This window comes from Columba livia, chromosome Z (genome assembly GCF_036013475.1).
Source record: "Columba livia isolate bColLiv1 breed racing homer chromosome Z, bColLiv1.pat.W.v2, whole genome shotgun sequence".
NCBI classification, from domain to species: Eukaryota; Metazoa; Chordata; class Aves; order Columbiformes; family Columbidae; genus Columba; species Columba livia.
In genome coordinates, this window is record NC_088642.1 from 37,006,823 (window position 1) to 37,025,330 (window position 18,508).

General features: G+C 39.9%; 1 protein-coding gene across 3 annotated transcripts in view; it reads right to left on the reverse strand.

The window, feature by feature from the left end:
* CAMK4 (calcium/calmodulin dependent protein kinase IV) overlaps window positions 1–18,508 on the reverse strand; it is a 171,428-nt gene that overhangs the window by 98,387 nt on the left and 54,533 nt on the right. For 2 of the 3 annotated variants that reach the window (XM_065045415.1, XM_005506235.4), the window contains one exon: window positions 5,218–5,296. The exons of the other annotated variant lie outside the window; for it this stretch is intronic. In XM_065045415.1, coding sequence (XP_064901487.1) covers window positions 5,218–5,296 — 79 coding nt within the window. The remainder of the gene's footprint in view (window positions 1–5,217; window positions 5,297–18,508) is intronic. 3 annotated transcript variants of the gene reach the window in all.

Below are 18,508 nucleotides of genomic sequence, written 5' to 3' on the forward strand. Positions count from 1 at the left end.
AATGGCAACTGAAAGTCAGGACTTTGATTGATGTCTAGTCTGGTGGTAAAAAGACAAAAAACTACCTGCAGAAATAAGAAACGGCCTGCCTGACAAAAATTAGGAGATCTAATGAAGGATGGGGAGATCCCAGACTCTAGTTTTGCTCAAACTGCTGCACAACAGGTGGGAAGCTTTGATGGTAAGGGTGTAATTGCTGAAGATTTTCTTTACTGAAGGTCCATCTACCTGAGGCACCCAGCTCAACCTGCTCTACGTTGGGCCTTGCAAATGAATTATTTATTTAAGAACAATTCCTGGAATCCACGCCTGAGTCTCTGCTTTGGGAAACCTAGGGAGAAAAAACTTCCTTAACATTTGGAACAACTGTTCCAGAAAGGCTGGTCGTAAATGTCACGTAATTTTCAAGTCTTGTCTTAAGAGTAGTAACAATCATATTTGTAAAGTGGATCCTAAAGATACTTCACTTTTCTTAAGCACTCACTTATGAAGCACAGGCATGTTGTGCAGTGAAAAGCAAACCAACCTCATATTTGCAATTGCAAGTGTACTAAGTTCATCACTGTACTTTGCTCATTTGATGACTTTTTCTGAAGGGCTAGATGATCTACTTTTGATTCTTTCTTGTTTGATGAAATTGATTTAACCACAAATAAATGACATTATTTAAACTTTATCTCTATTACCTGCATGGAACTTAAGAGCTCTTCTACACAAAACAAAATTCAAATAATGAGTATATAATACAACCCTACATTTCAATTATGCTCAGAAACTGAGCATAAAGGTTAGATGACCAAATCAAAGGCAATTATTCAGCTTGCTTATTCACCTGTCTCACAGATGTTGTTTTATAAACATATTTATTTATGTTTCTGTTAAGAACAATTCCAACTTTAATTTCTTACACATTATCTGAGAGTTTTTTTTCCCCACTAATGGATATATCAATTTTTCTTTGCACCTCTTCTAACAGATGTCTTTTAGCTGCTCTGGAAGTTTTGATCGTAATTTGCCTGTCAATTTCCTAACTTTGACAGTCAGACACTTCAGGAGTAAGAATCACAAGTGTTATTTGAACTAAATTTTGTTCACCAAAACTTCAAGAATTCGAAGTGAAACTTCAAGAATTCGAAACTACTCCTAAACTTCACCTGAAGTTGAAATAAACAAAACAAAACAGGGAACTGAAGAATTCTGTTTCAGTCGTTTTAAGCCAGTAAAAAATATTTTTTTCTCTTACTTTTGGAACTGTATAAAATTGTAATTAGTGGCTAAGAATGATTAAAATTATAAATTAAAAAAATTCTCAAAATGTTAAATTGTTTTATTTTCTTGACAAAAAGGGTTTGTATAAAAAAGTTTTCTCCTGTTTCTCTTTATTGGCTTAACTATCAGTCAGAACAAAAATAGAACTGAGCAAATAATCTAAGAATATTATTTTATTGAGCTAGAAGGTGAAGAAATATTAAATAGACAGTCTCTTAAGAATTCACATCTCTCCACAAGTGTGTATTCTCACAATTGGCTGATACGTTTTTCCATAAATTTTATTTGCTCTCAAATAATAACGCATTAGTCAGGAAAAAAATGAAACAAAAAATCTTATTATTTAAAAGAAAAGAACACTGACAGGCATTTTATGTTTCTTTCAGTCTGTTCCTAGCACACTATTTAAATCCAACAGGATCATTTGTTCCTTATCCAAGCTGTTTCCATCAGACAAAAGTAATAATTTATAATGCTTTACTTCAAATTACAGTACTGTGGTGATAAGCATTCACAAATCTGGAGCTGCCAGTCAGCCACCTGACTCCTAATCACGCATCACTTGTTAACACTTCCAGAACAAGCAGGACCACCCCCTCTCTGATCCTCACTCTGTTTTTACAGACACTCTTCCTCAGTGAGTTAGTCTGGTTTGGTTCAGTGCTTAAAGTCAGTCAGTCTGAAAAATCAGAGTATTTGCTCTTTTGCTCTCTCCATATTCTTTGAATTTCCTGTGCTCTTCAAAGCTACTTAATGTGCATTTAAGAGAGGAAACCAAAGAAATGGGACTCCAAAGCAAACAGTGACAAGCTCTTCCTCTTTTTCTCCCATCACCTTTTATCCACTATTAAACAGCCATTTGTTTTTTCCAGCTGTTTAAAAAAAGCCAACAAGCAACTTAAGTCAATCAACATTTTGGTACATGATTTGGCCCACACTTGATTATTTTTACACTGAGATACTCTGAGCAAAGATCAGGCCTCCTGCTGTGGCAGCATTTTAACACACAGTTCTGTCTCTGTGATAATAATTACATGTCCAAATTGGAACAGAGCTACAGTAGCTCATGGCTCACAGACACAAGCAGCAGCACATCCTTAAAGTATAATCTCCCATGTTCTCAATCATAAAATAAGCTCAGCTGTGGAACAGAATCACTTGTTCTCATGAAAAAACATCCCAAAGTGTATCAGTTATACTGGGAACAACTCATTTGCATGAACTGCTTAACCACACTGCTAATATAACCAAGGCTGCATTAAGTCAAGCTATCGCTGCTATGCAAACAACTTACATAACCATATACTTACATTCTTCTTGCTTGGTATTTTTCCTACACTTGCTAAAAAAATCTGTGTCATAGTAAGTCCACCAAAAGTCTAAACTGAATAGTTTCAGACACTAGTAGATAGATTTAGTGTTAATGTGACCATTGTGAACATGAATTAATCTCCACAGAGGCCCCCAAAAAAAGGGCAAAGAATTATTTTAAAGTAATATCACTCTTCCTAGTGCCTTTCAGAATAAGAATTACAAAAAAGTATATTCCTAAAACACTACAGTAATCATTGGCAAAAAGAACTGATAAAAACTTATTTATTTCTCTGCATTTCCATAGGAAAGACAGAGCGCAGGCTGCAGCAATGCAAGCTCCCCACATGCATTGCTTCCTTCAGTGCACCAGATACAAATTCAAAAGCAGCAAACACAGCTGAACTTCTGTGCCAGTTTAAACTTTGGCTTACTTTCAAAGATGACAAATTAATGCTAACATTTTACTCATGTGGAACCCACTCATTATGTCTTGCACAGAGACAACCAGTTAATTCAGCATTTAGACATGTTTATGCCTACCCAACCATCATTATGTTGCTCTATGTGACCATCCCTGAACTTTACAGAATAATAGATGATTCAATACTGGAATAAACTGAATCAAACCTACTCATTAATAAAAATTACATCCATGCCTCACAACTTGTTTGTTTCCATGCAAACTTCTTTCCCTCTTAGGATCATGAACTGCTCTACCCGATCCCTCATGCTCTCTTTCTCCTTGAAGTCCCTCCATACATTACTAGCCTTCCCTCTCTAGTCTCTTTTCATGCTTTACACCATCTATTTTGCAATGCACACAAAAATAGCTCTGGTAGAACTGACATATATGGAGCTCTAAAAATAAGTGACTGACTAGAAACACTCATGTATCACTTAGACTAAGCATCTCTGAGACACTTATATTTGGTGAGATTAATTTCACCTCGGCTGTCCAAAGAGATGTACACAGAACACAGGAAACATGCAGCTGATGACCCCTGTCCTACGGCCATCCAGCCTCATAGTCTAAGACACAGCAAGACAGCACAAGGTTATCCTGCATTCCTGTCAGCTGGCTTGTGGGCAGTTTTTTCTCCTCCCACAGGTCCCTTCTGACATTTCTCAGCTTCTCCTGTGAATGCAGCAGCATCCTTTGCATAACTGACTTACTCTGCACACAACCGTATATACTCACACAGTCTCATGCTCTGAAAAACATAAGCTTCATGTGAAACAATGGTCAGGAGTTATTTAAGTACTTTTTATCACAGAATCATAGAATCATACCAACTGCATGAAGTTCAACAAGGGCAAGTGCCAGATTTTGCACCTGGGACACAACAACCATGGCTGTACATACAGACTGGGGAATGAGATGCTGGAGAACAGCTCTGCGGAGAGGGATCAGGAGGTTCTGGTCTATGGCAAGCTGAACATGAGCCAACAGTGCCCTGGCAGCCAAGAGGGCCACCCATGTCCTGTGTGCATCCAGCACAGCATTGCCAGCTGGGCGAGGGCGGTGATGGTCCCGCTCTGCTCTGCACTGGTGCGGCCTCACCTGGAGCACTGTGTGCAGTTCTGGGCAACACAGGATAAAAAGGATATAAAGCTACTGCAGAGTGTCCAGAAGAGGGCTACAAAGCTGGTGAAGGATTTGGAGGGGAAGTGGCTAAAGTCACTTGGTTTGTTCAGCCTAGAAAAGAGGAAACTGAGAGGAAACCTCATCATGGACTACAGCTTCCTCACAAGGGGAGGAGGAAGGTCAGGTGTCGATCTCTTATCTTTATTCACCAACGACAGAACCCGAGGGAATGGCAGGAAGATGTTTAGGGACATTAGGAACAGGCTCTACCCCCAGAGGGTGGTGGAGCACTGGAACAGGGTCCCCAGGGAGGTGTTAAAGTCCCAAGCCTGACAGTGTTCAAGAAGAGACTGGACAACACCCTCAGACACATGGTATGAACTGTGGGGTTGTCATATGCGGGGACAGGAGTTGGACTCGATGATCCTTGTGGGTCCCTTCCAACCCAGGACATTCTATGATTCTAAGTGATTGTCTCAGTTGATTCTCTTGCCATTTTGTAGGGGGAAAAGCAAGGAAAAAATATTTAATTTAACTTGAGTTTGAGTCAATGCTGTATTCAGTTTCTGAAAAAGATAAATTATGTAATGATTTTTTTGAGCAAAACAATGTATTAAGGCAAAATGAAATCACAGAATATTTTAAATTATTCAGAACCCGCTTCTTTTGCATAGTGAAAAGGGCATTTTTGTCTAAGAAGATTGCTCAAAGCTAAGTCTATGCAGACAACAAACGATGAAGGTGCAAGCAAGATTAGTGGGGATATGCCATTCCCAACAGAGTACTTTTACTTCTAAAATCTGTTTTAATGATGAGGAGCAGAACAAACTTGGTCACAGAAAATACGATAGCTTAGTGAGGTCCTTAATCTAGCCTGTTTCCCCCATATGAAGAAACTGTACTGAAAGAAAAATAAATACAAACAAACCAAAAAGAAAAAACAAAACAAAACAAAACAAAAACAAAAATTAAAAAAAAACCCACCCAAACAAAGCAGAGAAAATCCCAAACATATCCAAAGTAAAGCAAAACAAAACAAAATAACTTACTGTCTTCTTCAACATTTTGACGGCGTAAGGTTTCTGGGTCCCTTTCTGCCTGCATCTGTAGACAATGGATGTAGCCCCACTAAATTTAAAAAAAAAAAAAAAAAAAAAAAAAAAAAGAATATTTGTACATAGGCCTCTTCGAATATGTCAGTAAACAGAGTTGTCTAGCTGAAACTACATTTTCTACTCCTCCCAGTTTCGTCAAACACCTCATTTTTCTCCACAGATGCAACAACAACAACAAAAAAGTCAGTATTAAAACTGCTCTCTGTTGAACTTCAAAGGTTATTCAGCCAACAGAACCTGCAAGAGCTCACAATGCCTCTTGGTCACATCTTTTCTGACTCCTGACCCATCCTGGAGGTTTCCTCAGGGTTGCAAGAATGTAATCCAGGCCCAAACCTGTGACAACATGTCTTTGTTAAGGAAACTCATTTGCTACAATTAGTTGCACAGGGATTTTTTAGTAACTGTTAATGGCAGTAATGGGGAGTAAGACGGAAAATAAGATCATTATTGTGTTGTTCCCTGCCCAGTTTCCCCAAGAATCAATTTCACTATAAGATGGAGCGAGCACCACTTTTGGTTAATTCAGTGGTAACTGATGGGGCTTGTTCATAGCAACACAGAACTGGGTTTACATCTTCCTGTTGCCTTAAAGGCATATTCACTTGAACGTGCTAAATCTGAGCACTCATAACATAATTATGGCTCTGCTGGTTGTAAGGCACTTCTCTGAGTGGCAAGTTGGGCTAGACAGTCTCCAGAGGCAGGCTCAGCTGCAGAGGTTACCTGCTGTGCTCTAGTTTTTACAATCAAGGAAGGGACCTGTACTCTATAAATTAGCTAAAGAGAGGAAAAATCTCTGGCAAAACAATAATGGTTACAAAAAAATTCCAATACCTTTATATTCTACCACATTTATGTTTAGATGCCACTGAGCAACCCAGTGTCAGCCACTATCAAGATGGATGCACTGAAGTCCTGCATGCCAGTGCTGAATTTGAGGCATTTTTGGAAGCCTCCTGTCCTCAGGAGATTTGTTGTCCACTCAGCACCTTGGAAGAGCTTCAGATTTTTAAGCTACAGGGGACTGCCATTATCACACACCACTTCCGAACAGCCTACATTGCACAACTGCACACAGCCACTCTGCAGTAAAAGGATTTCACATGTACCATACACCAAATTGAACTGCAGATCTCTCTGAATCAGAAGAAATCCACTTCAGTATATCTGTAGGAGATGACCATGAGCTGCAGAATGACACAAGAAGCTTGCCTTTAAACAAGGGAATAGCATAGCCATGTTCAACTGCATGAATAAAGCTGTGACACAAGGTTTATTATTCTGGATGTACTGCTGTACAAAATGGCCATGCATGCTCTGGACTTCTCCCTCCTTACCACAGTCACAGGTGCCAGATGATCCTCTGAGTAGGCATGCCCATATTTTTATGCGTACATGAGCGAGCATGCAAACTGGCATTTGATTGAAAATATTTCTTTCAGAAAGACCTCTTCATCAGAAAAGGTCACCTGGGCAAGGGTTATGCAGCTCAACCATCTGAGGGTTTGTGTGCATCAAACGCACCTAAAGTAATCTTCACTTCATCTGAAATCCTAAAATGATTTGTCTCTCATAACAGGGTATTCATAAATGTGTGGGAGTACTGCAAGCCTCAGTGACTACCAGAATCATTACACGAATTTAACTAGATTTTCCCTCCTTGGCCAAGTCTCAAAAGGCTCTATTTAGCAAGAAGAAAAAAAAATATATCACATAAAAAAACCCAAAACTCACATCTTCTAAGTACAACCAAAATGTTAAAACATAAAGTTCTAAGGATCTGCTATGATAGGGTTTATATCTCAAATATTTCATTACAGCCCTGTAATAAGGAAGTCATCGAATACACTGCAAATCATTCATGGACCCTGTTTCACGTATTCAAAGTGTAATAACCGTTAAACTCATTAGTTTATATATGCTCTTATTAAGTAGGCAGCAAAACTTCTAGCAACACAGGGCAGTCACTGTCTCTCAGTAATGCTACTGTCAGTGTTTGCTTTACCAGTCTGTTACCTGACCCTGCAAAGTCCTCAATATAAATAAAAACCTAACCACTAGAATACCTCTGATGATTTAACAGAGCTGACTTAGTGATGATATGGGCAGCTACACCAGCAGTGGTAGCATGGCACAACCTGTAACAGTTAATTTGACTGCACTCAAAGCTGGAAGAGAGGCAGCATAATCCTTGAAAGAGGCATGTCACAGCTTGGAGAGACAGGAATTTATGAAGGCATGTCCAGATGAGCAGTTTGCCATCAGGCTCCTTAGCCACAGAATCACAGAATCACCGAATCACAGAATGTTAGGGATTGGAAGGGACCTCGAAAGATCATCTAGTCCCATCCCACTGCTGGAGCAGGAACACCTAGATGAGGTTACACAGGAATGTGTCCAGGGGGGTTTTCAATGTCCCCAGAAAAGGAGACTCCACACCCCCCCTGGGCAGCCTGTTCCAGTGCTCTGTTACCCTCGCTGAGAAGAAGTTTGTTCTCAAATTTAAGTGGAACCCCTTGTGTTCCAGTTTGATCGCATTACCCCTTTTCCTACCATTGGCTGTCACCGAGAAGAGCCTGGCTCCATCCTCGTGACACTCACCCTTTATATATACACCCAAAGGGGCTAGTTTATAAATTATTTCCTATTCTAAATATTTCTGACAGCACGTCCCTGGAGTCCTAATTGGGGAAAAAACAATAACAAGATATTGCAAGACTTGGGAATGCTCTGAGGGAGTTATCTTTTGGTTTATGTGCCTATGTCTAGCTCTGACAGACATGTTCCCACCAGTCAGGAAAGAGATCACTGAGCTAACACTGCCTTCCTCTTTCACACCAGAAAGCAGCACTAGGACTCAGGAGCAGGATGGCAACCTGCTTACACAATACCTGGGGCAAACCTTTGCAGACAACCATTTCTAGTACAGACCTGACTCCTTGTCTCTTTGGTGATAACAGGATCTTTTTGCTTCTTTCCATTAAAAAAAAAAAAAAAAAAAAAAGGAGGCAAAAAAAAAGCACCAGGTGGGGAGGACTGGGGAATGCAGATTGTGGGTCTTAAAGTAAATGTGCAAACAGAACTGCCTTGAGCAAATTTTGCATTTTGCTTTGCTTATTTTGGCTTCCTGCTGGAGCTCAGCAAGCCTTCTGCTGAATCGGCACATACAGCTTTCCTGAGCCTGTATGATTTGGAAGGTCACCAACATAACTGGAGTAATTCAAACTTTTATCACCAAACAGCAATGAGAAGTTTCAGCTGCAAAAATCTCATGTGCAACTGAAAAGCTCAGGGAGCTGCTAGTTGTAACCCCTCGCCCTTTTACAGAATCAAACCTTGACTGCGATCAACTGGGCTCTCAAGTCTTGGTCTGGAATTTCTATCAACTAAACACTTCATTTGTACATTTGGTCAGAAAACACAAATATGCAGAAGGCAAAAATTCTTGTGGAAACATGCCTCTTTCTACAGGCATGAAAATTATGGACAGATAGACAGACTGTGAGACTCTCAATGTCCCATTTGCTGCAGGTGGTGTTCCACTTCATCTGAGTGACAATATTAGAGATCACCTATGCTCAATGGCTTAGGCACTTATTTGGTAAGCAGCACATACCAGCACTTGGGAATATTTAATCCTACAGTATGAACAGTTTCAACAGAAGGAACAGAGAGGACCCTAAGCCCAAGCAGCTAATAATTACTTGCAGAAGTACATTGCACTGTGTGATGGACAAGCAACCCATTCACAATTCAGACTATAACAGAAATCAGAAATTAAGTCGCCCATACTCCAGATGAGTTCAACCACAAGATTGTTCACTATATTGTCTTGGCATATTCAGAACTGATCCTATCAACACGTCCCTCTTTGTAGTTGGGAGAATACATACGTACATACATACATATATCTTTGCATATATACACACACACTTAAACTTATATGAAATATTTTGTTATACGTATTTGTGTACTTAAGTATGCATTTATTTAGTTCTAAAGAAAAATAAGATAAGTCTTAAAGGAGTATCCAGCTGTTGCTTTTTGCATCTCTGCCTAGAAGAGGGTGCCTGAACTCAAAACATAAATTATTTGAAGTTGCCTGAAACAATACAAAAAAAGGCATATTCCCGGAATCTACAGTTGGCCAACTTAGAGAACAGTAAAAAATAGAATTCCTACATAGTTGAAAACATTGTCATTCTCTTTTACTGACATACGTATTTCTGTCTGGAAAGCTGCTCACAATTCTGTTAGAGATTTACATTTTAAAGCCCACGTATAACTGCGAACATACTAAAGAAAAAAGAAAAACAAACACAAAAACTACGATGTATGCTATATGCCTTACTACATAAACTTGTTTCTATATTCAGTTTTGACCTTCTAAAAATCTAAAAATAATGTATACATCTTAGCCACTTGGTCGTAATGGACAATAAAAACACTCACTTCCCTGTGATGCTACCTACAATGAGGATAATGAGAAATCATAAGAAACCTTGTGATGTCCTGCGCATGGAATGTGTCACAGCTGCTATGCATGCAACTCAGTTTTAGCACAGATCTACACAGTTTTTCAAAAGGACGGCCCCAGTTTGGAAGTGCTATATCTTTGAAATTGGGTCCATCTTTTTGAAACACCCTGTAGTTTTCCTGCAGTACAAGTACTCTGGCAACATGATAAACTCACTCAGCCATTATTCCAGTAACTGGATGAAAAATGTGAAGTATTAAAAGTACTTCTTAATACATGAAATTAGACTAAAATTCAATGACTGATCTCTATATGTGTGTTGTTTTCCACACAGATTTGAAAAGTGCTTTAAAAAATATTAGAAATGTATGCATAAAACTTTTTGCCCCCCTAGTATATATTTTGTTGAGTATTCTTGATTATTCCTGTGATTATCCACAGGTGTTATTAAATTCACAATTATCTTAGAAAGCCTTATTTTAGAGATTGGGCGACAGCACCATAGCGTTCTGCCTTTGCTAAGGAGCCCACACTCTGAAACCAAGAGAAAAGGCATGGTCACCCTTCAAGTATATATAGTCAAAATGAGTGCTGTCAGCACAGATGGAAGAAAGGCAGGGATGCCCAGGAGGAGTGTTAAGGAGGTGGAAGTGATCAGCAGAATTTGCACATAAAGGAGAAAATGGAATTTGCAGGATCAGGCCTGGCCCATGGTGGAGACTGGCAGAGAGAGAAAAGCCAAGGCAAGAAAAAGAATAGAAATTGAGCCAGGCTGGAAAAAGCCTTTCATCCCTCACACCCACAAAAAGCTTCTGCCTCTGAAACAGGAGCAGCAACCAACATGAAATACAGCCAGAAGTTCATCTGGTCACAGGTAGGTAGGACAGTTTTTATAATAAATGAAACAACAACAATGCATCAAAAAAACCCACAACCCAGCCACTGGCAGTATTTTCACTGGAAGTAGAGAAATCGGTCCTTTCAAAAGTAGGTCATCATCTCCATAGCATGCCAACTCATCCTGGATTTTATACTGCATTTGAATCAACTCAGTACACTTCTCAATGTAATCTCCTGTAGATTTAATTTGGAATAAATTCCTTAAGTTCTGAGTTGATTTTTGAAAAATAAATTAGTTTATGCTTCATGCAGTCAAAGAACGATTACACGATCTAGTTTGTCTAAAGAAATCAGGTGAAAGAAGGAACAGTCCCAAGAAAATTGTGCTTATTACAAAGCCACGGAAATCTGTGCTGCCAAAGCTGCAATAAGAGATCAAAGTCCAGTATTGGTTTCCCTAAAGAATACTGCTTTTTTTGGTACAGTTTACAGAAGCATGAAGTTAAAATACATTAATTCACTCTTTCTTGTATATACAGTAGAAGGTTGAAATGGATTTATAGGAATGAAATTACTGTTCCTAGACTTCAAAATTAAATGCCCCATTTGAAGTTAAAGACTGGAAAGAACAAAAAAATCATGGACAAAGCTTTTGCCACACATGCAAATGGAAAATACATTTTAAAAATGCATATTCCATGGCATTACTACTATTGCCTTCATTTAAAAACTCAGAAATTCTTACAACTTGCATTTCATATAAGAGTGTATCAAAACAAACTTTCTTCCTAAAGTAAACTCACAAGTAATTCTTAAATTATTCAAATTTTATCTAAAAACTTTTTCTAAACATCAATATCTGCATATACAACACTTGAAAGCAATTGTGCACAACTGCAGCCCTCTCTGCCCCCTCATTATTTCACAACTTGTGAAGAGAACGGAAAATTTCCCAAAATGAACATAATGTAGGGGGAAAAAAAACCTTGAACTCCCACATTATATAGTGAATAAAACTAATCTTTGAAGAAGGCATGGCTGGTGGAAAAAACATACACAATTCTGGAAAGGAAAACTAATGCCATTGCATTCCAGAGTTCTATTTGATTGTATTTTGACAAGAAAAACATCCACACATTTTCAGGTTTTGATTCTCTGACTTTTAGCTGCTGATTTTGTAATTTCTGAGATGAAAGAACTTTTTAGCAATTGATTCCTGTTGATGCTGGCCTGCAAAGGCAATGCAATAGACCAACAAGGTATTTCTGATATTCAGCCTTCACTGCATTCATCAGACAAACAAAAGGAGCCTTACATAAGCACATTGTTGGCAAAAGATAAATGCTGTGTTTAAATAAATGCTAATTAAACTAGTGCTTGCCCATATCCTTGAACCTTTAACTTCCACAGATAATTTGTAGAACTGCAGTCCTTCAGATGTGGGCTACATTAGCTGATGAAACACTAAAATGCAGCAGTACAAGCCACCTTTGCTGCACTGGCTCGACCAGTCACTGCTAATTCCTGCTGGGACTGCAGCAACACATTTCTCACTAACTTTCAGTAGGCCGCCGCCATCAAGTATTGCATGAAATTTATACAAAAAACCTCTATCCCACAGAGACTCTAAACACTTCACTACCCTGGCTTTAGTGCCTTTTAAAACAGTGGGCATTCAGCTAGGGGTTAAATTAGCTGCATTCTATAATAGCCATGTCCACAATAGATTATTGCCCCACCTCAAATACTACTTCTTAAGTCTCTGTTTAGCTGGTGGGTAAACATCAAGGACCAGAAACAGACCACCAACAATACATGTTGATGAATCTGGCTGTTCTGTCTTCAGTTGAACAGAAGAATACAGCTGACCCAGACTTACTAAAAGAGCAAGAATCATAATCTCAGACTTTAAACTGCATTGAATTTCAGAGGTTACTGCTTTGCTGTGTGTACACTGCTCTCCTTGGTGTAAATCAACCCTCAGAAAGTTGGCTCACGAGCAAAGCTTCAAGTAAGACTGCTGAAATGCAGATATGAGGTGAAGATCAGAGAACTTCATACAGCACTGTGGAAGAAAAATGTATAGAAAATACATTCACTCTTTCTCCTTTTTCCTTTAGCCCTTTTAGAAAATTTGGTTACACTGCACATAAGAAAAACTGTATTTCTAAAACAGCAGGGGAATTTGCAATAAGAAAACCAATTTCTTCCCTACCAAGTCTGAAAAAAACCTGAAGCTGAAAGTTGACTGAAAAGAATTCGTAATAGCGTCAGGTCGATTTTTCAACATGAAACTTTTGAAGTTCAATAGATCCAAAACCTGATTTTGAATGTTTTCTTTAGAACTGAGTTTCCTTTGAGACATCTCTTTTCAGGGAGAGTACCCACTCATGTTTAGACAGTTCAATGAGATACAAGGAGCAAAGAAAAGGAGGTAGAAGACTGAACCAAGTGAACTGCTGTTCTATAAGGATGCAGACTTTTGTCCTTGGTACTGAACCTTGGAAACACTGGGGTAAATTTTCAAAACCAGGTGCTTAGACTACCCATGCAACATGCAGACCCAAATCCTTGGACTGGCAGTCTCAGGCATATTCTCGAAGCAGCAGACTCTGTGCGTGTGCTTTCTGTCTATGCTGTGTCTATGCTATGCTATGACATGCTGTGCAGCTGCCATCCCTTCCTAAGCAGCACACAAGGCCAGACGACTGAAGAAGTTCAGTGAAGATAGCTCCCCCAGAAACACATGTCTTATTTTAAGCACAGTTTAAAACTTTTATCTCGTAAGCAGCACCTTTTTCCCCCTTTCCTCTTTAGAGAGACGAATGAAGAACAAACACTGTTTATTTAATCTTAATGAAGAGTGCATTTGAGGAGAGAGAGCCCTAAGCAGAAAAAAAATTTAAAAACCTTTGAAATTATGTTGTGAGACCTTCTTTCCTAGGCAGAATTGCCTGCCTGTTTTTCACCAGTGACAGATCCCTTCATCAGGAAGTGTTTTAAACAGCCTGTACTTTGAGTGGGTGTCAACATCATTGATTACCACTCTTCATGACAATTCCCAGGTGCAGAAGGCAAACCAGACTTTGCACTGAATGACAACATGTGGCAGTACAAACAGCTTAACACATCCTGTAATGACTCTTGTTTTCTTCTGGTCAAGGGAAGGGAAGTGAAAGAAGGGAGTTTACAGAAATTTGACAACTAGCAGCTTGCTCTGTATAGAAAAAAAGTAACCTTTTAAAATCAGACAGGGCAAATTTCATGGATATTTATGTCTGTATATTTAAACGAAGCTTTGAACAAAATTATTTACCAGGTAATTTAGGCCAAGTCATTTCTGGGATACTACAAGCTCTTGTGCCCATGCTTATCCTGAACAGCCCTCACTTTGTAAGCTATGCAGCTTACTCCTTGGAGGTTCATTTTGTGCTGAATCATCAACTCCTATGCAATGGTTTCTCTGAATAAGTTGCTTTTGCCAAGAAGTTTATGTGCAGTGCCAACGCAGGATCTCTTACCACAAGACAAACACCAAAATTTTAATATATGGCAGACTTAGAAGTTACTTGGCTTTTTTCTAGCTACTCTATAATTTCTTCTTTAAACAAGGCAAGATATCTATTCATAACAGGTAGGACTGAAAGCCAGGCAATGAAAAAGAGTTCAGAGGAGTGAATTATATTTTGTCAATGCTCCCTATATGAACACTTTTTATAATGTTTTGTGAATTCCAACCATACTTACATGTATGCTCCATTAAATATACTATCTTTTGATAACCGAAATAATTCATTTTCCATAGTAGGGAGCACTTTTAGTCTGTCATTTCTAATATTTTTGTAACATTCAGAAAACCTAATTTGCTATCATTCTAACAATAGCCTCCAGACTTACACTTGGTTGTAATTTTACTGCATTAAAAAAGCTGCAGTAGAAACAGGAAGCAGCAGCAGGGAGCACACTGATATTCTACATAAAACAGAAAAACAGATTTCCTGAGAAAATGAAAATAGTATAAGGTAATATAGTCTGCTGCAGGTCGTGTCCATCAAAGCAATAAGTTCTGCAGTCCTGTTAAGTCACAAATGCTAACTTACTGCAAGTGTGGAGAAGGTATCAAGTCAGGCCTGCTCTTCCAAAACTATAAAGCCCAGCCTTTCTAGCTGAACACACTTTGTTTCTGGTGGCTGGGAAAGACCTAAGTAGGTCTAGCCCTTCCTTGAATGTTGAATTTCCTACATAGGCACATCAAAATGGTGCTGTGTCAATCCTGAGCTATCCCTGCCATGAGGAGGCAGTTGCCCTGGAGCACTTTCTACCACCCAGGCTGGTGCCACCTCTCCCACCCTCCCCAAGGGACAAAGTGGGCAGAGGCTAGGGTCACCACACCTTCCTTTTCAGACTTACAAGAATGCCATGCATAACTGTCATGGGTTGACCTTGGCTGGCTGCCAGGTGCCTACCAAGCTACTATGCCACTTCTCCATCAACAGGACAGAGTGGGGAAGAAAATATGATGAAAAAGCTTGTAGGTTGAGATAAGGACAGGGAGATCTCTAAACAGTTTCCAGCATGAGCAAAACAGACTCAGTTTGGGGAAATTTATTTTAATTATTGCCCATTAATAACAGAGTAAGATGATCAGAAATAAGAACAAAACTGAAAACACCTTCCCCACCCTTCACATCTTCCTGAATCAACTTCACTTCCAACTCCTCCACCTCCTCCTCTCAGGCAGTGCAGGGCAATGAGGAATGGGGGTTGTGGTCAGCTCATCACATTGTCTCTGCCGCTCCTTCCTCCTCACACTCTTTCCCTGCTCCAGCCTGGGGTCCCTCCCGCAGGCCTTCACAAAGTGCTCCAGTGCAGGTCCCTCTCCACAGGGCCGCAACTCCTGCTAGGAACCTACTCTAGAATGGACTCTTCATGGGGTCACAGCTTCCTTCAGGCATGTCCACCTGCTCCATAAGCTGCAGGTGGGTATCTGCTCCACCATGGACCTCCATGGGCTGCAGGGGACAGCCAGCCTCACCATAGTCTGCACCACAGGCTGCAGAGGAATCTCTGTTCCTGCACTTGGAGCACCTCCTGCCCTCCTTCTTCACCGACCTTGGTGTCTGCAGGGCTGTTTCTCTCACATTGTTCTCACTTCTTTCTTACGCTGCTGCTGTGCAATGATTTTTACCCCTGCTCAGGTTTCTTATCACAAAGGCACCACGAACATTACTGACAGGCTCAGCTTTGGCCAGCAGCAGGTCCATCTTGGAGCCAGCTGCAACCGACTGTGTCTGACATGGAGGGAGCTTCTGGTGTGCTCACAGACGTCACCTCTGCAGTGCACCCCTGCCCCTACCAAAACCTTGCCAGGTACACCCAAGTACAACAACCCTTTGGGAATCTCACCAGATGTCAAGGTACATCATACTTACCACGTCCACTCTATCCCCTAGGAAATGGACACTCTGCCAAACAAAATATAAAAAAAGCACTTGCTAAGTCACACAAAGACTCAAGGCATGCCAATATTGCTAGCCTCTCTCTTACCACTCTCTAAGCTCTTACAAATTGATCATTCAGTAACTTATTGCAATAATTTTCCAGGTATTGATGCATGCCTTACTAAACTACAATCCACGGACTCAATCACTCTTTTTTCACTTATCTGTATTTTGCTTTTTTCTAGACTTTTGGGACCTCACTCATCTGTAGTCACCTCTCAAGGATAACAGCTAAACAGTCAAGTTTTGCTCCCAAGAGTTTCCTTCTTCAGCATTATGAGGTGAGCATCACCAACTCACTACTGACATCAGTGCTCTGACTTACTTAAATATTCACACATCTGCTATAATTGGGCCTCTAATTTTCTATTAACCTTCTGCAAAGACACAGCTTTCTCTACACAATGTTTTATTTGCTTGTCTTCCATATTAAGTAAAGGACTTAACTTTTTCTTCTTTTTCATTTTCCTTGCAGCACATTTCTCAAATCTCTTCCTTGGTGGATATAATCAGTTATGCACTTTTCAGCTTTCTCCCTCCCCAGAGCTACTGCTGTCTCTTCTGTTCCATGTTTCTTTTTCTGCTTTTTGTGAAATTCCATTTTTCATCTTCCTATTATTTGACAGCTTGTGATGCAGATATTTATACCTACATTAACTTCAACAGGATGTTCAGAGTGTCACAGAAACCATTCTCAGTGTTGGTGATCACAGACCATCATGGTAAATATAGGCAGAACATAAACTAAAATCCTAACAAATAAAAATGTTACAGCCTTCTGTCCTGAGGCAAAACCTCTCCTTGTTAAAATACAATTTTCATGCCAGCCTGTATCAGGGACATGATTATCTGAGAAACTGACTTCCAAGTGCTGCATTCTTCTTTCACTAGATTTCTTCAGGTAAGTCCAGTTAAACTGACTTCTTAAGAAGGCATATTGGCTTTTTTGAAAGGTGAACCCAAGGTGTTCAAATACACATGTATTTCATCTCCTGTGAGAATCGCGAACTTCTGACATAGTCCATTTGCTAATCTTTCAGCAGGATGTGCCTGGTTACAGGCATGGAAATCAAATGCTGCTGCTGCAGAGATGCTGAAATAGCCTGGCCATATGGTGAAACTCTGTAGAGAGAAAGAGGGAAAGAAATCCGAAAAAGGTCACCCTGAGTCAGAAGAACCACATTTCTCCAACTGATTCATTTGGGTTGCGAAACACTGTGGCAGATTCACTCCACCTCCCCCAGCCAAACCAGCAGCAGTTTGATCCAGGCACCAGAGGAGGTAAAAGCCTGAGCTGCAACCTGGACAAGAGCTCCTTTCAGGAAACCCACTAGGAAGCAGAACAGAAAATGAACACCGATAAGTTGTGGGTGCAGGTAGTCTCGTGCATACCTTTCCCACTGTATGCGATTTGACTACGAGTCAGCCACTTTGTTCTATAAATATGACAACCTAGGTGAGCCTACTTTGAGCTGTCTCTGCTAAATTGGCTGGCTGCATGGCAATGGTTTTATTACTCACAGGTCAGTGGATGAGCCCAGTTTGAGTTTCATATCAATCATTTAGCTTAAGTAAATGCATATTAAATACAATGAATCATCTAGAACTATAAGGTTGTATGATTTTTAATATACTTGCTGCTTCATGTTACTTAGTAAGCTGGATTTGCTAAAATATTAAGCTGTAAAGTTCTGCTCATATTTACCAAGAACAACAACAAACTACACTGAACACCTGCAAAATAAGGTCCAGTTTGCACTTCACTGGGAAGAACAGAACTGACTGGGAAAAAAAATACCAATTGAAGGCTAACGTGAAGACACTACATATATCTGCAGAAAGGGGCCTATTTTGCACTTTGCTGAGAAGAAAGGATTTATTCAGACAAAACAGTGTCTGCAAGGCTATGGACTATAAACAGTATCTACAGCTAAACAAAACAAAGGAACATGTGAGATTAGTGAAAAAGATCCATTGAGAAGCAAGAAGACCCCGAAGAGAAATATTGCTATTGGACTGAATCATGGCATGAATGGCCTCTAAAGATACAAAAGTCTGTGGTTTTCTATGCTTGAGTGGGACCTCTGTGCAGGTACAGAGCCTGAGCCAGCCCTCCTGATACTCTCTATTAAATTTTTTTTCTGAGAATTTTGTTTCCTGAAAGTCTGTTCTGCATACTGTTACCAGGCCTCACCTGAAAGTTTGCCTCTGAAGTTCTAAAATATAAGATTCCAGAGCAAATGGTTATTAGGGGGGGAATGCCTGAAAGTTTGCTTTTGCAAATGGGTACAGGCCTACCCTGAAAGTTTGCCTTTGGAGCTTTAAAATACAGGCTCCGGAGTGAACAGTTAACAGGGAGAAAGGAATCCGGGCAGTTTGCACCGTGATGGATACAGTTCTCACC